The 16957-nt window shown below is 42.2% G+C and overlaps 1 protein-coding gene across 1 annotated transcript in view; it reads left to right on the plus strand.

Annotated features, from left to right (window-relative positions):
• Positions 1-16957, plus strand: part of ISX (intestine specific homeobox) — a 37355-nt gene that overhangs the window by 9729 nt on the left and 10669 nt on the right. The window contains exons 3-4 of the mRNA XM_080393322.1: positions 11528-11679; positions 16180-16296. Of these exons, the coding sequence (XP_080249448.1) occupies positions 11528-11679; positions 16180-16296 (269 nt within the window). The remainder of the gene's footprint in view (positions 1-11527; positions 11680-16179; positions 16297-16957) is intronic.

Below are 16957 nucleotides of genomic sequence, written 5' to 3' on the forward strand. Positions count from 1 at the left end.
AAAAAAAAAAATTCAGTTAAGTGCTAATGGGCTCGTATGACCGCAGATGCAGATGCAGGGTTTCTCAGCTGGCTTCACTGAGATCTGCACATCTTCCTTGGCTCATACTCTGCAAGCTGGCAGAGGAAACATTTCTTTCTGTGAAATACATTTGAAAGAAAAGCCTTGTTCCTGCTGCTGCTGCTATGGTACACGAGTCTTGTGACAAGGTGCTGTCACCTCCTCCAACTGCACAAGACAGCGTCTCTCTTCATACGGAGAGAAACCTTGTTAAGATAACCAGGTATTTAGCCTACCTCTGCCCTGTTAAGTTGCACCAGGTGATGGCAGTAGGGCAAAATAATGTTGCGTCCTTGCAGAAGAGCCAGGGCTGTATGTATCTGGCACTCGAAGTTGCCTGTGAGTGCTAAAAAGGAGTGTATTTAATGCGGGGAGAGAGTCCTCAGCCACAGGGATCACACCAGAGCTGGGAGGTGGCTTTCCCAGGGTGACAGAGGAGGGAGGTGGCTGTCCCCACTCAGCACTTAGCCTCATTGACCAGTGCAGTGACTGGCACCAGCCCCATCAACAAAGCAGAGAGGACAGCATGTAATTATCTGCGCAAAACTGAGCTAAACTGAACTGGCCTTTTCAATAACAACTTATATTGTAAAGGCATTTTAAACAAAATTCCTCTGTTCACTGGTGGCAGTGGGGTTTTGAAAGCAAGCAGAGGTTTAATGATCTGCCATTTTCTAGGCTACTGGTTCCTGTAGTTGCTGAGCCTTTGATAGAAACTGGCTGAGGGAGGGGGGAGGATCCCAAAGCACTGGATTGGCATTTTCCCTGTGGTGCACAAACATTGATTTCGGATCCTGTTCGTGCACTGTGTCATTCTTAGCAGGGACCTGGAGGCCTGGGTTTAAAATCCTTTTGAGCATCATAAGCTTCATCCTCTTTCCTCTACTTTACATTAGGGGGAAAGAGCTGGCTGCTCTCTTTTCTCTGCCTCTGGCTGTGGCTGGAGTCACCTTTCCCAGATGAGGTCAGCAGCAGCACCTGCAGGAGAGGTAGACTGCACCATCCCTGGAAGCAGCCTGTAATCCTTACACCTCGAGCTGATAGCAATTTCACTTCTGTTTCCATGCCTATTGACTCTGCAGTGCTTCAGACATGTTTTTGGCATGGTAGATATAGGGCAGTTATGGGTCCTAACAAGGCACCCCCAGGCAGTGCCAAATGCCTATAGCATATGCCATGGGTGTCCCCAGGACTTCCCTCGCATCCACACCGAGGATGCCTACAAAGACCCAGGGGAATGCCACCAACCTCAGCCACGGCAGTGCTGTCTGATGTGAACAGTATCCAAAGTTCTTGGCTGGGTGTACCCCCACCTCTTTCTCACAGGCTGCCTCTCTATCTATAAAACACCGGCATATTTGTGAGGAAGGGCACTAGGCTCTGACTAAGCACTCACATCTGCATAGTTGTCAGGGAGCAGAAGAAATCAAGCGTGCTATGCAATCACCTTGGAGGTGGGAGGGCTGGGGTTTGTCTGATGTTTTTTTGGATAGGAGGAGAAGGATGAAGAGGAGGCTGTGACAATATGCCCTTCATGGGCAGGTGCTCTGAGATAGCAAGAACACCCTGACTGTGACCCTGAGTGTGAATTTGGAGCATATTTCCAGGAAAGCCTGTAACACTGCAGTGTTCCTAAAAGTTTGCTTTTCCCACAAAATGTTTTCTGCAACTAAGTGGTTTAGAAAGGCGGTGTCATTTAAACTAAAGCGATTTATGCCCTTATCAGAAACCATTTACAGGAAGCAATGCCTCTAGCACTTTGAACTTAGAGGCTGCATTGTAAGCGAAAAAAGAGAAAAGCCCTCATATCCTAGAGACATGCTGACAGCTGGCATTTAGTTTTGCAAAGCCACCATTTGAATTTGGAAGCCTTCATTCTGAATGTTGGGTGATTTCACCTGTGGCCTTCTGCTCAAAAAGCTCAGTGGAACTTTTATGGAAAACCTGGTTCTTGGGAAGCAGTACCGATAAAACCCACTTTAGAAGGAGACCATTCTGAAAGAGGACTGACTTTGGAGCTGTAGGTACAGACTGTGTTTAGGCCAGCTCTCTGTGAAATGATTAATTGCTGTTTTGCTATGTGCAACCACAGTTGCTTCCAGCGTCTTCAAAACTTAAGACCAAGCAGGGCAAACTCTTGTGGCTGTCGGTCAGCATCACAGAAACATGTTCACATAAATGCCCATGTTAAATCCTGAGCTCCAATTTCCTTTTTAATTCCTTCTCTCTGCTCTGTGTGACACCCTTGGGACTTGACCAGTTGATGACAGCCGAGCAGGAGCCTGAGAGGATTATGTGCCCCCATGCCTGCCTGCCCCATGCCTGGAGACTGCCACACACAAGATCCCAGCTTAGTTCAGATGCTCTTGGGCAATTGTTTTGTAACATCTTTGACATATGCTGGGTCTGATTGTATACATTTGTGTGTGCACTGTAACTATTTACATCCAAAGGCAATGATGAGTGTGCTGTCCTGTCCTCTGCTCCAGCAAGGGAGCAGTTAGTGTCTTGGTGAAGCCAGATAGCAGCATCACCTTAAGACACTGGCAGATGCCTGGTCTTACGGGATTTCTTCTCTGGGTAATAATTCAAGTACAAGGTAAATCGGGCTTCAATAAATGGAGCTGACTCCTAATCCCACCAGAAACAGGGAGTTTCAGGCCATGGGAAAAACTGGACTACGTTATTTCCTGCAGCTCATGTCTTCATTATTCACTGTAGAGGAAGCTGCCATAATGAGGCAACATCATCCAAACGCTTCCATAGCAAAAATTATCTGCACATTGCTGACTGGGAGCTCAGGCATCTTTTTATTAATCTAATTGTTTTATTATTACGATAGCATCTTTGATCCCAAAGCTTATTGACAAATTCTGGTGGGAATTATCATAAAGACAACAGGAAATGTAGAGGTTATCTCAGTTCTGGAGACCTTCCAGTGTAAGTCATGTCCCTCTGTACCGATGCCAGTTGCAGGCATCTTTAGCTTAGCGTTTATGTTTTCTCTGAAGCCATAAATTCATTTGTACTGTTCATTTGTAGACAATATGGTCAAATCCATGTACCCCTGTGAAGCAGCATGGTTTATCTCTCACAGAACAGTCTTCTCCCCAATATGGTGACTTATCTTAATGCATTTATAAAACACCCAAGAGACAATGAAGCACTGTATAATCACAATCCCAGATAAATATCGGCTGCCCAGAACACACCAATGGGACTGTGAGAAAGGGCACAAGCATCCCATTGTCCTGCCAAACAAAAGGAAGCAATTCTAAATGAAAAGGGAAAGCAGAAGGAAAAAAATAGATGCCTATATATATAATTTGGCTGCCATTAACTTTCTTACCAGTCTTCTGTTTATCAGTGTGAGTAGCCCCTGCAGCCCTGTGTCTGTGAAGTGCAGTATCCCTATATACATTTGCAAATGCAGGAGACCATTGACCTTGTTTTGGTGAGTTTACCTGAGGCATTGTTGAAGGCTGGTTCTTTGTTTTTCTCCCTATTTGAAGACTGACTGTTTATAATCATACCCTGGATATTAAATGAAAGGCATGAAACCTGAATCCTTTATTCCTACCCTTCAGACTCTGTTCACACAGAATTCTCACTGATACAAGTACTGAAGAAAGCAAAGCTGTCAGCAGTTGGGGGACTATCATAAATTCTGTTTGTGTTGTTTCTTCATGGTTTTGGGGTTTTGGGGATTTTTTAGTTAAAGTAAATGTTAGCATTCAATGCTTTCCCCAAGCAGCTCCTTCTTTCCTGGGAATTTTGGATCCAAAGGGTACCTTACACAGGACTCGGAGGTTAATTTGTTCCTGTTAGTCAAATCTGCGTAATGTGACTACTTGCAGAGTTGATGGCACATCTTGATAAGTTTATTTCAAAGGTATTACAAGCACTTATTGGCTTTTCTTAAATTGTCTGAGAACTTTTCATTAAATCTCCAGGATTTGGTACTTTTAATTACTGTTCTTTGAAATTGAGGGCAGGCCTTTTACCTATTGTATTAGCAAGTGTTTTATGCTGAAATGGGAAACAGCAGAGACTACGTACTAAAATAATGATGGAATTATGCTTTCTAGGAGAGAGTGCAGACTCTGAGGCAGGGAAGTAAACAAGCATGCCTGATTGATGTCTAGAGGTTTGCAGGTACAAATAACCACAAAGACTAGCAATAAAGTAGAAAACAGGCTGTCTGTGCAAACTGCAATGAGCTCAGTTTTGTCCATGGGCAGATGGCCAGCTTCTGACAAAGGAGGCTGACTACAGAGTCAACTAGAGTGGTAGGGAACCTGTTTTCCCTGGTAAGAACCATTATTGTATTAGGGTGGCCACTGCTTTTAAGGTGAAAGTTGACAACAGTTGAACATTCACAGAAAGTACATTTCAAACTTGAGATTTAGCTGAACAGGGAAACTGCACACATACCTACCCCAAATCCACCTTGACCTGAAGGAGTTCATGAAGGTGCAGGTCTGGATACAAAACTGATACCAGGCGATGGAAATTAACTCACACACCTGTCAGTTGGGGTCCCTCAAACCATGGCCTGCATGCTTCTTCCTCCAGATACTTCACTGACCACTGGCTGTGCCAGAGTTATACACAACACCATTTCAGGGCAGCAGCATTTGTAAACACGATCATAATTTTGCTGGCAGATGGGAAGGGTTAAATCATGAGGGGCTCAGGCTGATGGTGAGCACCATCCTCCGCAATGAACTGTCCACATGAGTGGTTTCATACATACAATTTACTCCTTGCCAACTCCTCTGACAAGCAGACTAAGAAACTCCCCTGGCCACCACTGTACAGCTTGCTTAAACAGGTTTCTAGCCTGGTATTTTTAGCATTCCTGTTCACACCACCTAAAGTCTGAACCTCTCTGCATTTCAGCCTTGCTGTCAGGTAATTAGGCACTGTACTCCGTGCCAGGGTGAAAGCAACTCTCCATCAAGGAATTGTGGACTAAGGGAGGAAGTCAAGCCTTTAAAAGTTCAAGTCATGCTGCTCTCTCTTAACTTCAGCAATGCCTGAACAGCCAGCAGCTGGATGCTAAATGCTGCATTTTACTAGCAGGAGGCTGTATCCAGAGCACATTGTACCTATCCAATTAGGATCAGTCTCACTAGCTACACCAGTCCTTCTTAATGAAGGCTGAAAAAACACTTCAATAAAGATTAGCCACACTGCCATACTCCCACCTAAATATTGCAGTGCAAGCTCTTTTGAAAGCCATGAGCCACCTCTTTAACTAGGAGAGGGACTGCCACAGGCATATCTCTGTACACAGACAAGCACGTTTTGTCCTGGTGCCATCAGCACTCTGCAATAACTCTTTGATAGAGCTGCAGTTGTTGGTTGTGGGTTTTTTTTTGCTGTGGGCTTGGCTGCCATGACCAGAATGTCACCTCACAAAAGAGCAACGTTCAGAAAAGCCACTAGAAGGAACCAGCTGGGAGACCCACATATCTGTAATTGGCTGAATTAAAAAGAAGAGAGAGCAGAACTTATTTTAAAGAGGCTAAAAGAGAAAAACAGAACTTAACCAGATATAATGAGGCTCTTTTTCAATGCTCCTGAGTTTCTTTCTGAGAAAAAAATGATACAGTCAACTTTGTTACATAGAGAAAAACATATTTCTGAGGATATGTAGATAAAGCCACTTGCTTATGTAACTGCTTTCTCTCTTCTTGTCAACAAAGAAGCAAAATCTTTGGATCTGGTTATCGCATACCATGAGAGGGTGCCTGTCCAGAAACGACAAAGAGGATTGCAGCAAGATAAACTGATCCCACCAATTTTCATCTACCTAGATTACATACTTCAAAGCAAATACGTCCCAGCACTGACTTCAAGCCCTTCTCTTGGGTTTTCAGTTCCTCATGCCTCTAGTGTATGCACCCTTGTAATGACCCCAGCTAGGCTTTATACAGTCTTAGGCTGCTAATGAACTAAGCACAAGTGGGAGGTGCAATTGCAGAGGTCTCACTGAGGTAGCATTTATCTAGCTGGTTCAGTATGCAGGACAGCTGAGAAACAGCAGTGCAAGGTGTACCGTAGGCTATTTGCCTGCTACGGACTATAGCCCAGAATAAATCTGCCCCGGTATGGCATTGGCAGCTGCACATCTACGAAAGTCAGGTGCAAGCAGTAGTCTTTGGTATTGATTTGTTTGTGCCACTAATATCTTGTAACTGTGCTATACTGGTTAGTGGAAATAAGCTGGAATATGCTAAGCTAAAACTTCGTGAATAAGCTATCAGACTCCTTGAGCTGTGTGTAGTATTAAAGCCTTAAATTCCCTTACTTTTTAGGAAAGGAGAGATGGGGGGGCTTCAGTCCATGTAGATACTTGGAGGTCAGAGATCACATGATAAAGTAAGTTGGGAAGGACCTCTGGAGACCACCTTGTCCAGCCCCAACTCTAAGCAGGGCCTGCTTAAATCAGGTTGCTTAGCCTTTTGTCCAGTCAGGTTTAGAATATGTGCGAGGACTGAGACTTCGCAACCTCTCCAGGCCCATGTCAGACTACCTTCATGGTGAAAACACTTTTTCCTATTATGTAATCAGAATTCCCTTGTTGCAACCTGTCCCCTTTGATCTCGTCCTTTCACTGGCACCTTCAAGAAGAATCTGTATTTCTACAAAGTTCAAATGTTTCAACTTGCTCCAAGTCCAACCTAGTAGTAAAGCCAGATCTGCAGAGGACAAATGGAGCCTGTTACTAAATTTAAAGGAGCTATACTGCTTTATCAGCATGGAGAATCTGCCTCTTCCAATGTCAACAGTAAGGTAATGTATAGACAGCTGTATCTGTAAGCATCTGCAAATGCTGACATATTTAGCTGCCTGGTATTTTCAGGCTTGGTTTCAGCAGCCAGCTAACCTGCAAATGACTTTCACAGAGCATAAAAGTACACTTGAATATCCGCAGCTTTTACATAGAAAATAGCTCAGGAAACTCAGGCAGAGCCTTATTTCCCCAGAGACTCTAGAGCCACGTTCATAAAGCCAATGTTACACTTCCAACACTTTCTAGTCTTATATCTTCCACCCACATTCTTTATTAGACTGTAATTCTGAATGCTGTTGTTTGCTATGGGATCTCTAAGCTAAAGTCCCAAGGCAAAGGGGAGTATCAAAACTACAGTCAGAGAAAGTTTCATCTTGCAAGAGAAAATGTTAACACAGTCCCAGATTTTTTGTACTTTTTTATAGGTTTTTTTTGTTTTAAAAGAAAAATAGTATTGCAGATTACTTATAGAAAAAAATGCACTTTTCTAGATTTCTACTGACAAAAGCCTTGATTAGTTCACAGGAGTCAATTTTTATAGCAATGCCATTTCATTTCCAGTTGAAATCAAAGCCTGTTCTTCAGTCTCCACTGGCCCATAGCTGATCTCAAGGTATTGTATTTTGTTTAATCTGACGAGATTCAGCTTTGAAAAATCTGGGTTCAGTAGGATTGACACTTCTGAGCACTGTGTAAACCCTTCCCTTACATAAGAGTTGTCTGCAAAACAGTTCACTTTTCAAGAAGGAAAAATGTGTAGGATGTAAGAGTGAACTGATAGGGAGTTTCTTCTGCCTATCAGCAAGTTATCTGGGTCATTTTCACACCAAAGAAGCTGATATGAGACAACAGAATCTCACAAGCCTATTCTCTCTGAAGCCATGCTCTCTAGTCCTGGGCGCTTCTTAGCTACCAGTGGAACAGTACAGTAAGAGATTATCTTGCAGATCCATTCCCCATCCCATCTCCATCCCAGTTTAAAATACTGTGTAGTTCAAGGCAATGGATCCAGCTCTCAGGCACCACAAAATGTTCCATCTCAGCTAAAAGTGTCTTCCCAAAGTTACACTAGCTATGCACAGCCTTTGTCTTCTCATTCTCGTATATTCTTTTTAAAGTAGACTTCACAGCTCGTTCTAGACTCGTGATCTTTACTACCGAGTTTGTTCCATACCTTGGCCCTGTAGAGATGGTATTGCATTGCTTGTAATAGCTGATTTCTGGAGTCTAAATTGATTAATCCAATGAACTCTGTACCAATTATCCTGCCACCACCCACAATTTCTTAAGTTGGTAGCCAAGGATAGATGTCCACACTATCATCTCTGTCTCTGGTATGCATGAACATACTTTGTGGAGAACTCATGCAGCTAGCATGTTCTAATCATGTAAATCACTCCTTTCTAGCTCAGCTAGCAGCCTCTGGTTTGGGCACTAAAAGTCTTGCCTTAGCTTTGGTTCCCCATTACAAAAAGAATATGATAGCTGTCATCATATGTGCTTACAGGCAAGAACTAATGGTGGCTGTTTGCATGGTGCCTGCTGCTATGAGGTCTGATACAGCTGGTCTTTAACATTTTCAATGCCATTATGGACCCAGTTCAGTCATCCCGATTCTGCAGAGTCTGGTTAATGCATGAGACAGAAGGGATTATACTGGACTAGATCATTATATGTATTCTGATGGAATACAAAAGTTTACCTGGTTTTTTTGGTTTTTTTTAAAAAGTACATTGGGGCTTTTTTGCTAATTCAGAAATCTTCCAGGAGACTGCAGGTTTGTTCTCTTTCTCCTGAAGGCTTTCTTATTGCTGGAAGGTACATGGACTGCCTGAGCATACAAAACCTGTCAGGACAAGAACCCTGCCAGCATCCTAGATATTTATGTACAGCTGGGATAACAGGAACAAGGAGGAGGTCACACTTTGAGCTTGGATCTCTTGTTCCACTCTGGAAACGCTGGAGGTAGACTGCAGCTTCTCCCAGGTTTGTGGAGCCATTCTTCTACTCTGGATAGAGGCAGAAGCTCAGCTCAGTGTTCAGGGAGACACACAGGACATCTCAGGGAGGCCGCAAATTTCTGAGACCATGACAAGGTCAGGGAAAACTTCACTTGTTGAGATCTGCTATACGAATTGCCCTGTGCTAGAAAAATATAAATGCCATACATTGTAATGATACAAATACAACACAGAGATTCATTACTGTATGACAGAACGTGAGGCGCTTGACGAAATATCAGCTTGGTACTCAATCTAAGCTGCCTGCAGTATCTTCCAGGAGGATATGGGGGCCAACCCCCACAGAGAGGCGTGAGGTGAAAATCTTGCAGATAAGAGACACCATTATGAACTGATAGTTCTATTATATCTACAGGGGACATAGTGTCCTGAAATTCATGTTGTCAGCATGGACATTTCCCTTTTAATCCATATAGCAAAAAATCCCCTTTCCAGACATCTTTTGGGAAGGTTCAAGTAGATGCAACTTTGTAATCAGAGCTTCTTAGGAGAGGGTGCTCATTGCTATCCTCAGCATAAATGCAAAAAATATTTCTCATTTCAGATCTCTGCCCCAGCAGTGCCAGCAAGATTCAATGTAAATAACATTTTTCTCTTGGGGCTGAAGCCAGTGCTGCAGTCTAATGAGTACTGCTTTGATAGGTCAGTGAAAAGTCTAATGATATGGATTTAACTGTGTTGGACATCAGCTTTATTAGGCTGTTTCTGAGATATGGGAGTATTGACAGCATTTATGATAAATGATGCTCCTCAGTTATTCTTGCATGACCGGTTTCCTTTCAAAGTACTCAAAAAGTTTAGGAAAGATTAAATATTCATAATGGAATATATTCAGTTACTGGTCCCCAGGTATCATGTCCTAGGCATCTTCCTACCAAGTCAATGGGCAGAATCTTTTATTCCTTATTTTCTGTGTCAACAGACTCACAATGAAGTTTCAATTAGAGAGTGAAAAACATCATTTTCTGGTTGGCACAGAGCCCAATTTATATTGGCTGAGGTGTTTAGTTACCTTTTTCACTGCTTTAGCCCCTAAAAGGAAAATTTTATACTAACGGTCAAACAAAAGGTGGGGAAAAAAGTGCAAAGTCTCTTTGAGGGACTAAGCTAACCTTCTCTGCTTAACTGTTCCCATTAGGAAGTGTATGCATCTAGTTACATAGTATGAACCGGTAGTTGTCATCAGAGCATGGAAGACCAAAAGCAGTTGCTCAAAAAGGTCATTTTGCCAAGCAACATGGTTTCATTGCTAATTACTTCAGGTCATCAAGTAGCAAGCTCATCATAGTCACTAGGGATATTACAATTTTTATGCTCCTATCAGGCTTCAGTTTTCCAAGCTCAGTAGAAAAAAACATGACTCACAACACTTGAAGCCTAGCTTTTTGCACTGGTCTTTCAATAGCAGCTGGAAGAGATCAATTTGTGCATCAGAGAGGATTCCAGCCTTGGAACAAGGCTGAATTCCACATTCTACATAGACCTCACTTCTGCTGCTCCTTTCTCCTCCTCCTTGCAAGATACCAGCCCTTCAGCATAATTTCAGAGCGACCTAGCCCTTACTCTAACTTACACCAAGCAGCATACAGAGTTCATGATCTAAATAAAATGCCCTGGTATAAGAAGGCATTTTCAAAGCTGTAGGAATGCTGAGGGAAATCTTTAGTGTGGTCACAGCACAGTAGGTGGAGGCATACAGCAATCTAAGGGTCCCCTTCGGAATTCACAGCACACAAATTCCCCCATATGCTGCTCCATGGGTTTAAGACCTTACAGTTCTTAAGGTTAAGCTTGTTTAAAAGTCCCCACACCACAACAGTGCAATCAGAATACCATGGCTTTTCTTTGTAAGATAATATTTCTAATGCCACTGTCACACTGCAGTGCAACTGCTGGCTCTCCGTAAATACTGCCAAAGGAGTGGTATGGGAAGAGAACAGTGGTCAGTCAGTCTGGAATGGTTGACTTCCCTCCACAGTGTTCACGCATTTTGGGTATTCTGATCTTGCTGGCATACAGGAGGAGAAAATTAATCAAAACCGATACAGTGATGATGGAATAGAATAATACCTCAGAGCTTGAGGAAAGCTTAGTAAGACCAGTATGACAGGAAAAGATAGGGATGGAAAATCTATGAGCTGAAAGAAAGATGGTGATTTATTACAGGCATGAAAACACCACAAAGACAAAAGGGAGTATGTATTCTTTCATTCCGTTTACATTAAGGGTTTCTTCACAAATAGCTAATAAGGGATTATAAGTTAGCAACAGATGTGTGCATGTGACAGAGGCAAAAAGGGGTCAAAGTTTGGTCCAACACTACAGGAATTTGATGACAAACCCATTGCAGGGTTAGCGTGGTTAAAATACATTGAGTTTTGTAGCTATTGACAAGCTTTGGATCCATGGAATTAGCACTGCAAATGGGCACTTCTGACTCACTCCTTGAATGATAAAGAAGTTCATTCACATTCACTGCTGGGTCAGGAGACAGTCACCTATGGTAAGTACATCTCTAGAAGGTGTTGGAGGTGCCAGACCAGCTGCATAGCAATTTACAGGAATTGCTGGATCTCTGAATCATCTTGTGGCCCTGTGGCCTTTTCCTATAAAATGTGATATACACCTTTCCTTGTTTGCACAGTTGAGAGGAAAGGGAAACGGAGAATCCGGACAACGTTCACAGCTGAGCAGCTCCAGGAACTGGAGAAGATTTTCCAAGTGACTCACTACCCAGATGTCCATATTCGCAATCAACTGGCAGCAAAGATAAACCTCCCAGAAGCCAGAGTTCAGGTACACTGTGTCTCCAAAAGACTATGCTCACTGCACCAATTCTTTCTTCAGAGAACATTCTTAATAGTTTATGCCTGGGTGACAACGCTAATGAAATACGTGACCTCTCTGTTACCTTGCAGAGGAGGCAAGTATCACCGTTCTCCTTTTACAAATAGGGAAAAAAGTATTTGTCACCCAGCTGGGACTAACCAAATGGGATTAATCAAAGGGTTAACAGGAGCTCTAAGCACACTAAATGCATAGCAAATAGGGGTTCCAGATGGTTATGAGCAACCTGTTGGCCTCTGTAGCAACAGAGCAGCCATTTATGAAAATATTTATTAATCGTTTATCAACCTTTTACAGACTAATGTACATCCAGTACAAACCGTTATCCACATCCATCTTCTACAGGGTCTCAAAAAAAAGTGAAAATTATTGCCCAAATGAAAATGCTTTCTTACTGTTCTGTATTTTGATATCATAGGCTATAAATGCCCTGGCTGTAATTTTAGTGCACGGAAACTAACCCAGTTCCCTCCCAGCTGTAATGTAGTCTTACTGACTGAGCTCAAAATTGACCCCAAATGTTTCCTGCATATGAAACTGCTACATTAAAACATACATACTGCTGTGTATTGGAATTTGGCGTTGTTTACCAGGCACTGTTGTGATAATTTTTGCACAAGGCAGTTTCTGTACTTGCCATAATGCTAGAGTCATCAGTGTACTGTGATGCACATATCCCACTAACAACCAAAGTTCAACACAGAGCAGCTTATTGGCTATGACATGCCTGGGACTATCGACTAACCATGATGATATTGCTTCATCGTTAGGTGACGGGGAGAGTTGGAACAGCGTATCTGTAATACGCCCAGTAGCAGTATCAGGGCACCCACAATGCATTTCCAATGGCATAAAGCACAACCTGGGCTACTAGTCGGTGTTGCCAACAAAACAGCAAATCACATGAAAGAACAGGAAAATCTTCTGTTAAAAAGATTATTTGTAATCTGTAGGGGAGAAAATAAAAAAGAGTTATCACGGGAAACATCAATCTAAGATTTACATGAAGGAAGTAAAAAGCCCCTCATGTATGAATTGCAGATGGCAAATTCCCAATTCAGACAGTGTTACATGTGACATAGGAAATTCTACATTTGACCTCATCTTGGCTGGTAAAGGGAAACCGGCCACAGAACTAAAAATTAGCAGGAACTTTGTCACAAGCTACAAGTTGTTATAATTTTGGTTGATTGCATTTATCACATATAAGCAAAATAGGATGCAGAGAATTTATATATGTTCTTCCTGCTTTGAAAGAATAGTTTTGACAAAGCTAAAAGCAGTGTAAGTCAAATCACCTCAGAAAGGTAATTTTACTGGGGAGAAAAAAGAGTGAGCAACCATTGGGTAACCAAGTGAAACATTTCATAACTGTGAAAAAGCTTGTGTCCTCCAGTCAAGAAACAAAGGTTATGACTGCTGAGAGGCAGTTTAAGTGGATAGATGGAATCATATCCCTGCATGTGTGCATGCTACATGCAACACAAAAAGAAGAATGCTGGATGAATAAACATCAGAAACAAGGGATTATAAAGAATGAATAAACAAAGCAGAAGGATACAGACCAAAGCTTTGGTCAGAAAAATTAAGGGTCATCAGGAACTCAAAAAAAGTCCATTAAGAACAAACAAACAAACAAGTGAACAATTATATTGATCTGTTACTTTATAGAAACAGTGGGACAGTCAAGGATAATGCAGAAATGGCAAAGGTGTTCAGTCATAATTTCTGCTCTATCCTTGGAAATATGTCAGGTAAGGTGGTAGTATCACACAATGATGATGAAACACTTTCCATAAGGACAATGTTGAGCACCAGCTGCTACAGACAGATATTTTTAAATCCAGACATCTAGGTGACTTACCTCCAGTAGTTCTTAAAAAGCCGCTTGAGAAGCACTTTGGGTCATCTGTGTTGATATTTAATCATCCCTGGAACAAAAGACATTCCAGGGGCCTTGAGGAAATCTAATGTTGTGTCAGTATTTAAAAAGTAAAAAGAACAGCCAGATAATGACTGGCCTGTCAGCCAAACAATTTTTGGCAAAACAGTGAAAAAGCCAGTATGAGTTTCTGCTAATGAAGAATTAAAGTAAGGGTAATATATTTAATATTTATCGCCAAACTCATCTTTTTATGATGAGATTATTGGTGACAGTTTTAAACTGAAAGATTTAGATTGGAAATAAGGAATAATTCTTTTTATTATTATTAGGGTGGCAAGACACTGGCACAGGTTGTCCAGAGAAGTTGTGGATGCCTTGTCATTGGAAGTGTTCAAAGTCAGGTCAGGCAGGGTTTTGAGCAAGCTGATTTGGTGAAAGATGTCCCTGCCCACAGCAGGGAGGTTGGACTAGATGATCTTTAAAAGGTCCCTTCCAACCCAAACCAGTCTATGGTTCTATGATTCTATGTTTCTATGTATTTGGTGGTAAAGGTAATCAAATTCATGGTGTGTCACTATTAGGACCTTGCCTTGGTCCTACACCCTGCTTGTATTAAGAAAACAGAGTAGATTGGGTAGCTTGTGCTAGCAGGCAAAAAGCTGGGTCTGGAACAGGTGCCCGATAGCAAATGGGGATGTTTCAAAGGTGGTCTCTCATAGGAACCATTTACTGACACAGAGGTGAATTTGAACTACATGGTCAGTAAAATCTTTAACAATAATTCTATAAAATGGCAAGAAGGTTAGAGGACTGGAAAATAATGAAAAGGCTGATTCAGCAGGCTTCAGATCATTGTTCATGTGTCTGCAAGAGAACAGCAAACGGACAGTCTTACAAAGCACCAAATGGAGGCCATTCCTAAAACATGAGGCACACCACCCTCCCCTACATTCTGGTTTAGTTGTCATTTCCTTGGACAATCTGCTGACCACTGAGAAGGCAAATGAGGCTTTTGTGAAATCTCAGGCAGGGTTAAGGAGGCACTTGTCCCTGGATTTAGCACTGGTGTGACTTTTGCAGACACACACGGGAATACTGTGCTGTGTCTCAGTGCCATAGCTCAGTAACAGTGGAAAAGTGAAGGTTAGTAGCATGCAGAGAATAAATTCTATCAGTAGCTTGATATCTGTGGAAGACAGAGCATGGAGTAATTGTTTTAAATCCCAGTAACAGAAATTATGGCTGGGCACTGAGAAATCATTTTAAGGATAAGGGTGTTGGAGAACTGGTTGAGCAAAAAAAGAGTAGTTCAGTCTGTGAACACAGCTTTGCCTTTATTAAAAAAAAAATAATAATCCCTGAAGTGAGGACTTTATCCCATGTGCAGACTTTGGAGGGAGTACTTCAGAGGTTGAATTTTGGCTTCAGTTCCCTCTCTGCCCTCAACCACTTTGTCGGTGTTAAAGAGGAGTCATTTTTATGGTGCTTTTTCACCATGTAACTCCTGCGTGGTAGAAAAAGAATGGAGCAGTTCGTACTGACTAAGCAGTTCTCAAACACATGCAAACCCAGATAAACAAAACTGTCCTTTCAGTAACCTCGGCTACTGCTATCAGCAATATAGCAGAGGGCTCCTGACATTCCCATTAATTTCTGGCCATGACATGCAGAAAGAATTGAGCTGATCCTTATTTGGTTTAAAATGCATACATATTTACATCCAGCAGCATCTGGTTTTGATCACTAATACCTTCTGTTCATGAACCACTCGCTTACATTCAAAGAGCAGGTTCCTAAGCCAGCTAGAAATGACAATGGAAGGGGGATTCAACTTTTGACAGCAATACAGCAAGATGAACTACTGTGGCTGCAGCATAAATACTTACACGCCTCAGCCAGAAGCCAGGCTGGTCAAATCAGCTGACGAATGAAAGAAATTCCCCTAAGAATATTAATTGTCTGTTTTCCAGTGCAAAAGAATGGTGGATAACATACTCGGACTGCTGAGTGATTCCCTTGGGTGTTTTGCTTAGGTCCCTTATGTGAATTTCAAAATGTTACCAGCCAAATATGAGAAGAACCCTGTTACTACATCCCCACTGTTGCAGCCCAGCAAAACATCTAGGTGGGTCTTTTCCCAGCCTGATCACTTGGGAACAGGGTGAAAGAGCCCTGTCATGCAACAAATCACACCTCCTAAGGAAAACAGAATGCCGTGTGCCTTGACTGCTGCAAAGCTGTGACTGCAAAAGGATCTGCTTTCCCCGGAGAGCCCTGGAAGACTTGCTGTACCTTGTACTTGCTGAACAGGGAAATCCTAGCTCTTCTGTGAGCTGCGAGGGAAGAGAGGCTGTCACAATAGTCCAGAGATCCCACATGCTATGCAAAGTGTGAAAGGTGCTGTGTCGAACCCAATGTTTTCCCTTAGATTCAGCCCCTGGCTCTGCTGAGCTGGAGGTCAATGTTTTCTGATGCTCAGAGAGTAGGGAAAGTAGTTGGATGTGAGGAGTTCCTCCTTTATCTCCTGTTCATTTCTGTGCCTTTTCTTTCTTGCCTGTATCCAGATCTGGTTCCAGAACCAGAGAGCAAAGTGGAGGAAACATGAAAAATTTGGCAGCTTTGGTGGCCTTCAGAATCTGACAGAAGTTGATTTCATTCCTGCTCCCAAGTCAGATATCACAGTGAGTATCAGAGGCTATGTATAAAGCCACTGAGGGAGAGATCTGTCCTTCACCAGGTCACCTCTTCACATGGTACTATCCCAGAGAAGGAGGACTGGAAAAGACAAAAATGGCAATATGATGATGAGAAATTCCAGAAAATATGGTCAAATAACATATTTTTTCATGAAATTAAACCTGTTTTGTAAATATGTTGTGAGGTGTCTCTTGCAGGATGGTCCTTCCCCATTTTACTTCTAAATTGCTTCCTTGTAAATCATACTTTGGTTCAAGATATCTTTACCATTATAAAATTCCTGAACAGGAAAAAATATGACATTTGCAGCCACAAAGCCATGTTTCTTTATGGACAGTATCTCTTTACAACGTCCGGCCTTGTTAGGCTGACCAGCACTTTTAGTACTTGACCCATGTCCTTGCCAGGTTCGGGACAGTCAATATTATCTAGGCTGGCACACAGGCTCTTTCCTGTCAGTTTTTCCATGGGTAGAAAAAAGGGTATTTTTGCCTTGATCACACCACTGGGTTTTAAGGAGTCTCTTCTTCTAAACTTTTCTTCTTAATTATTAAGAACCAGGGAAAGAAATAAGGTTGATCATAAATTGTATCTAACTAAAAGTCTGTATTGATTCACCTGAGATTGCATTTTTATTCTTGAAAG

Source organism: Falco punctatus, assembly GCF_963210335.1.
Source record: "Falco punctatus genome assembly, chromosome: 6".
In the NCBI taxonomy this organism is placed as follows: domain Eukaryota; kingdom Metazoa; phylum Chordata; class Aves; order Falconiformes; family Falconidae; genus Falco; species Falco punctatus.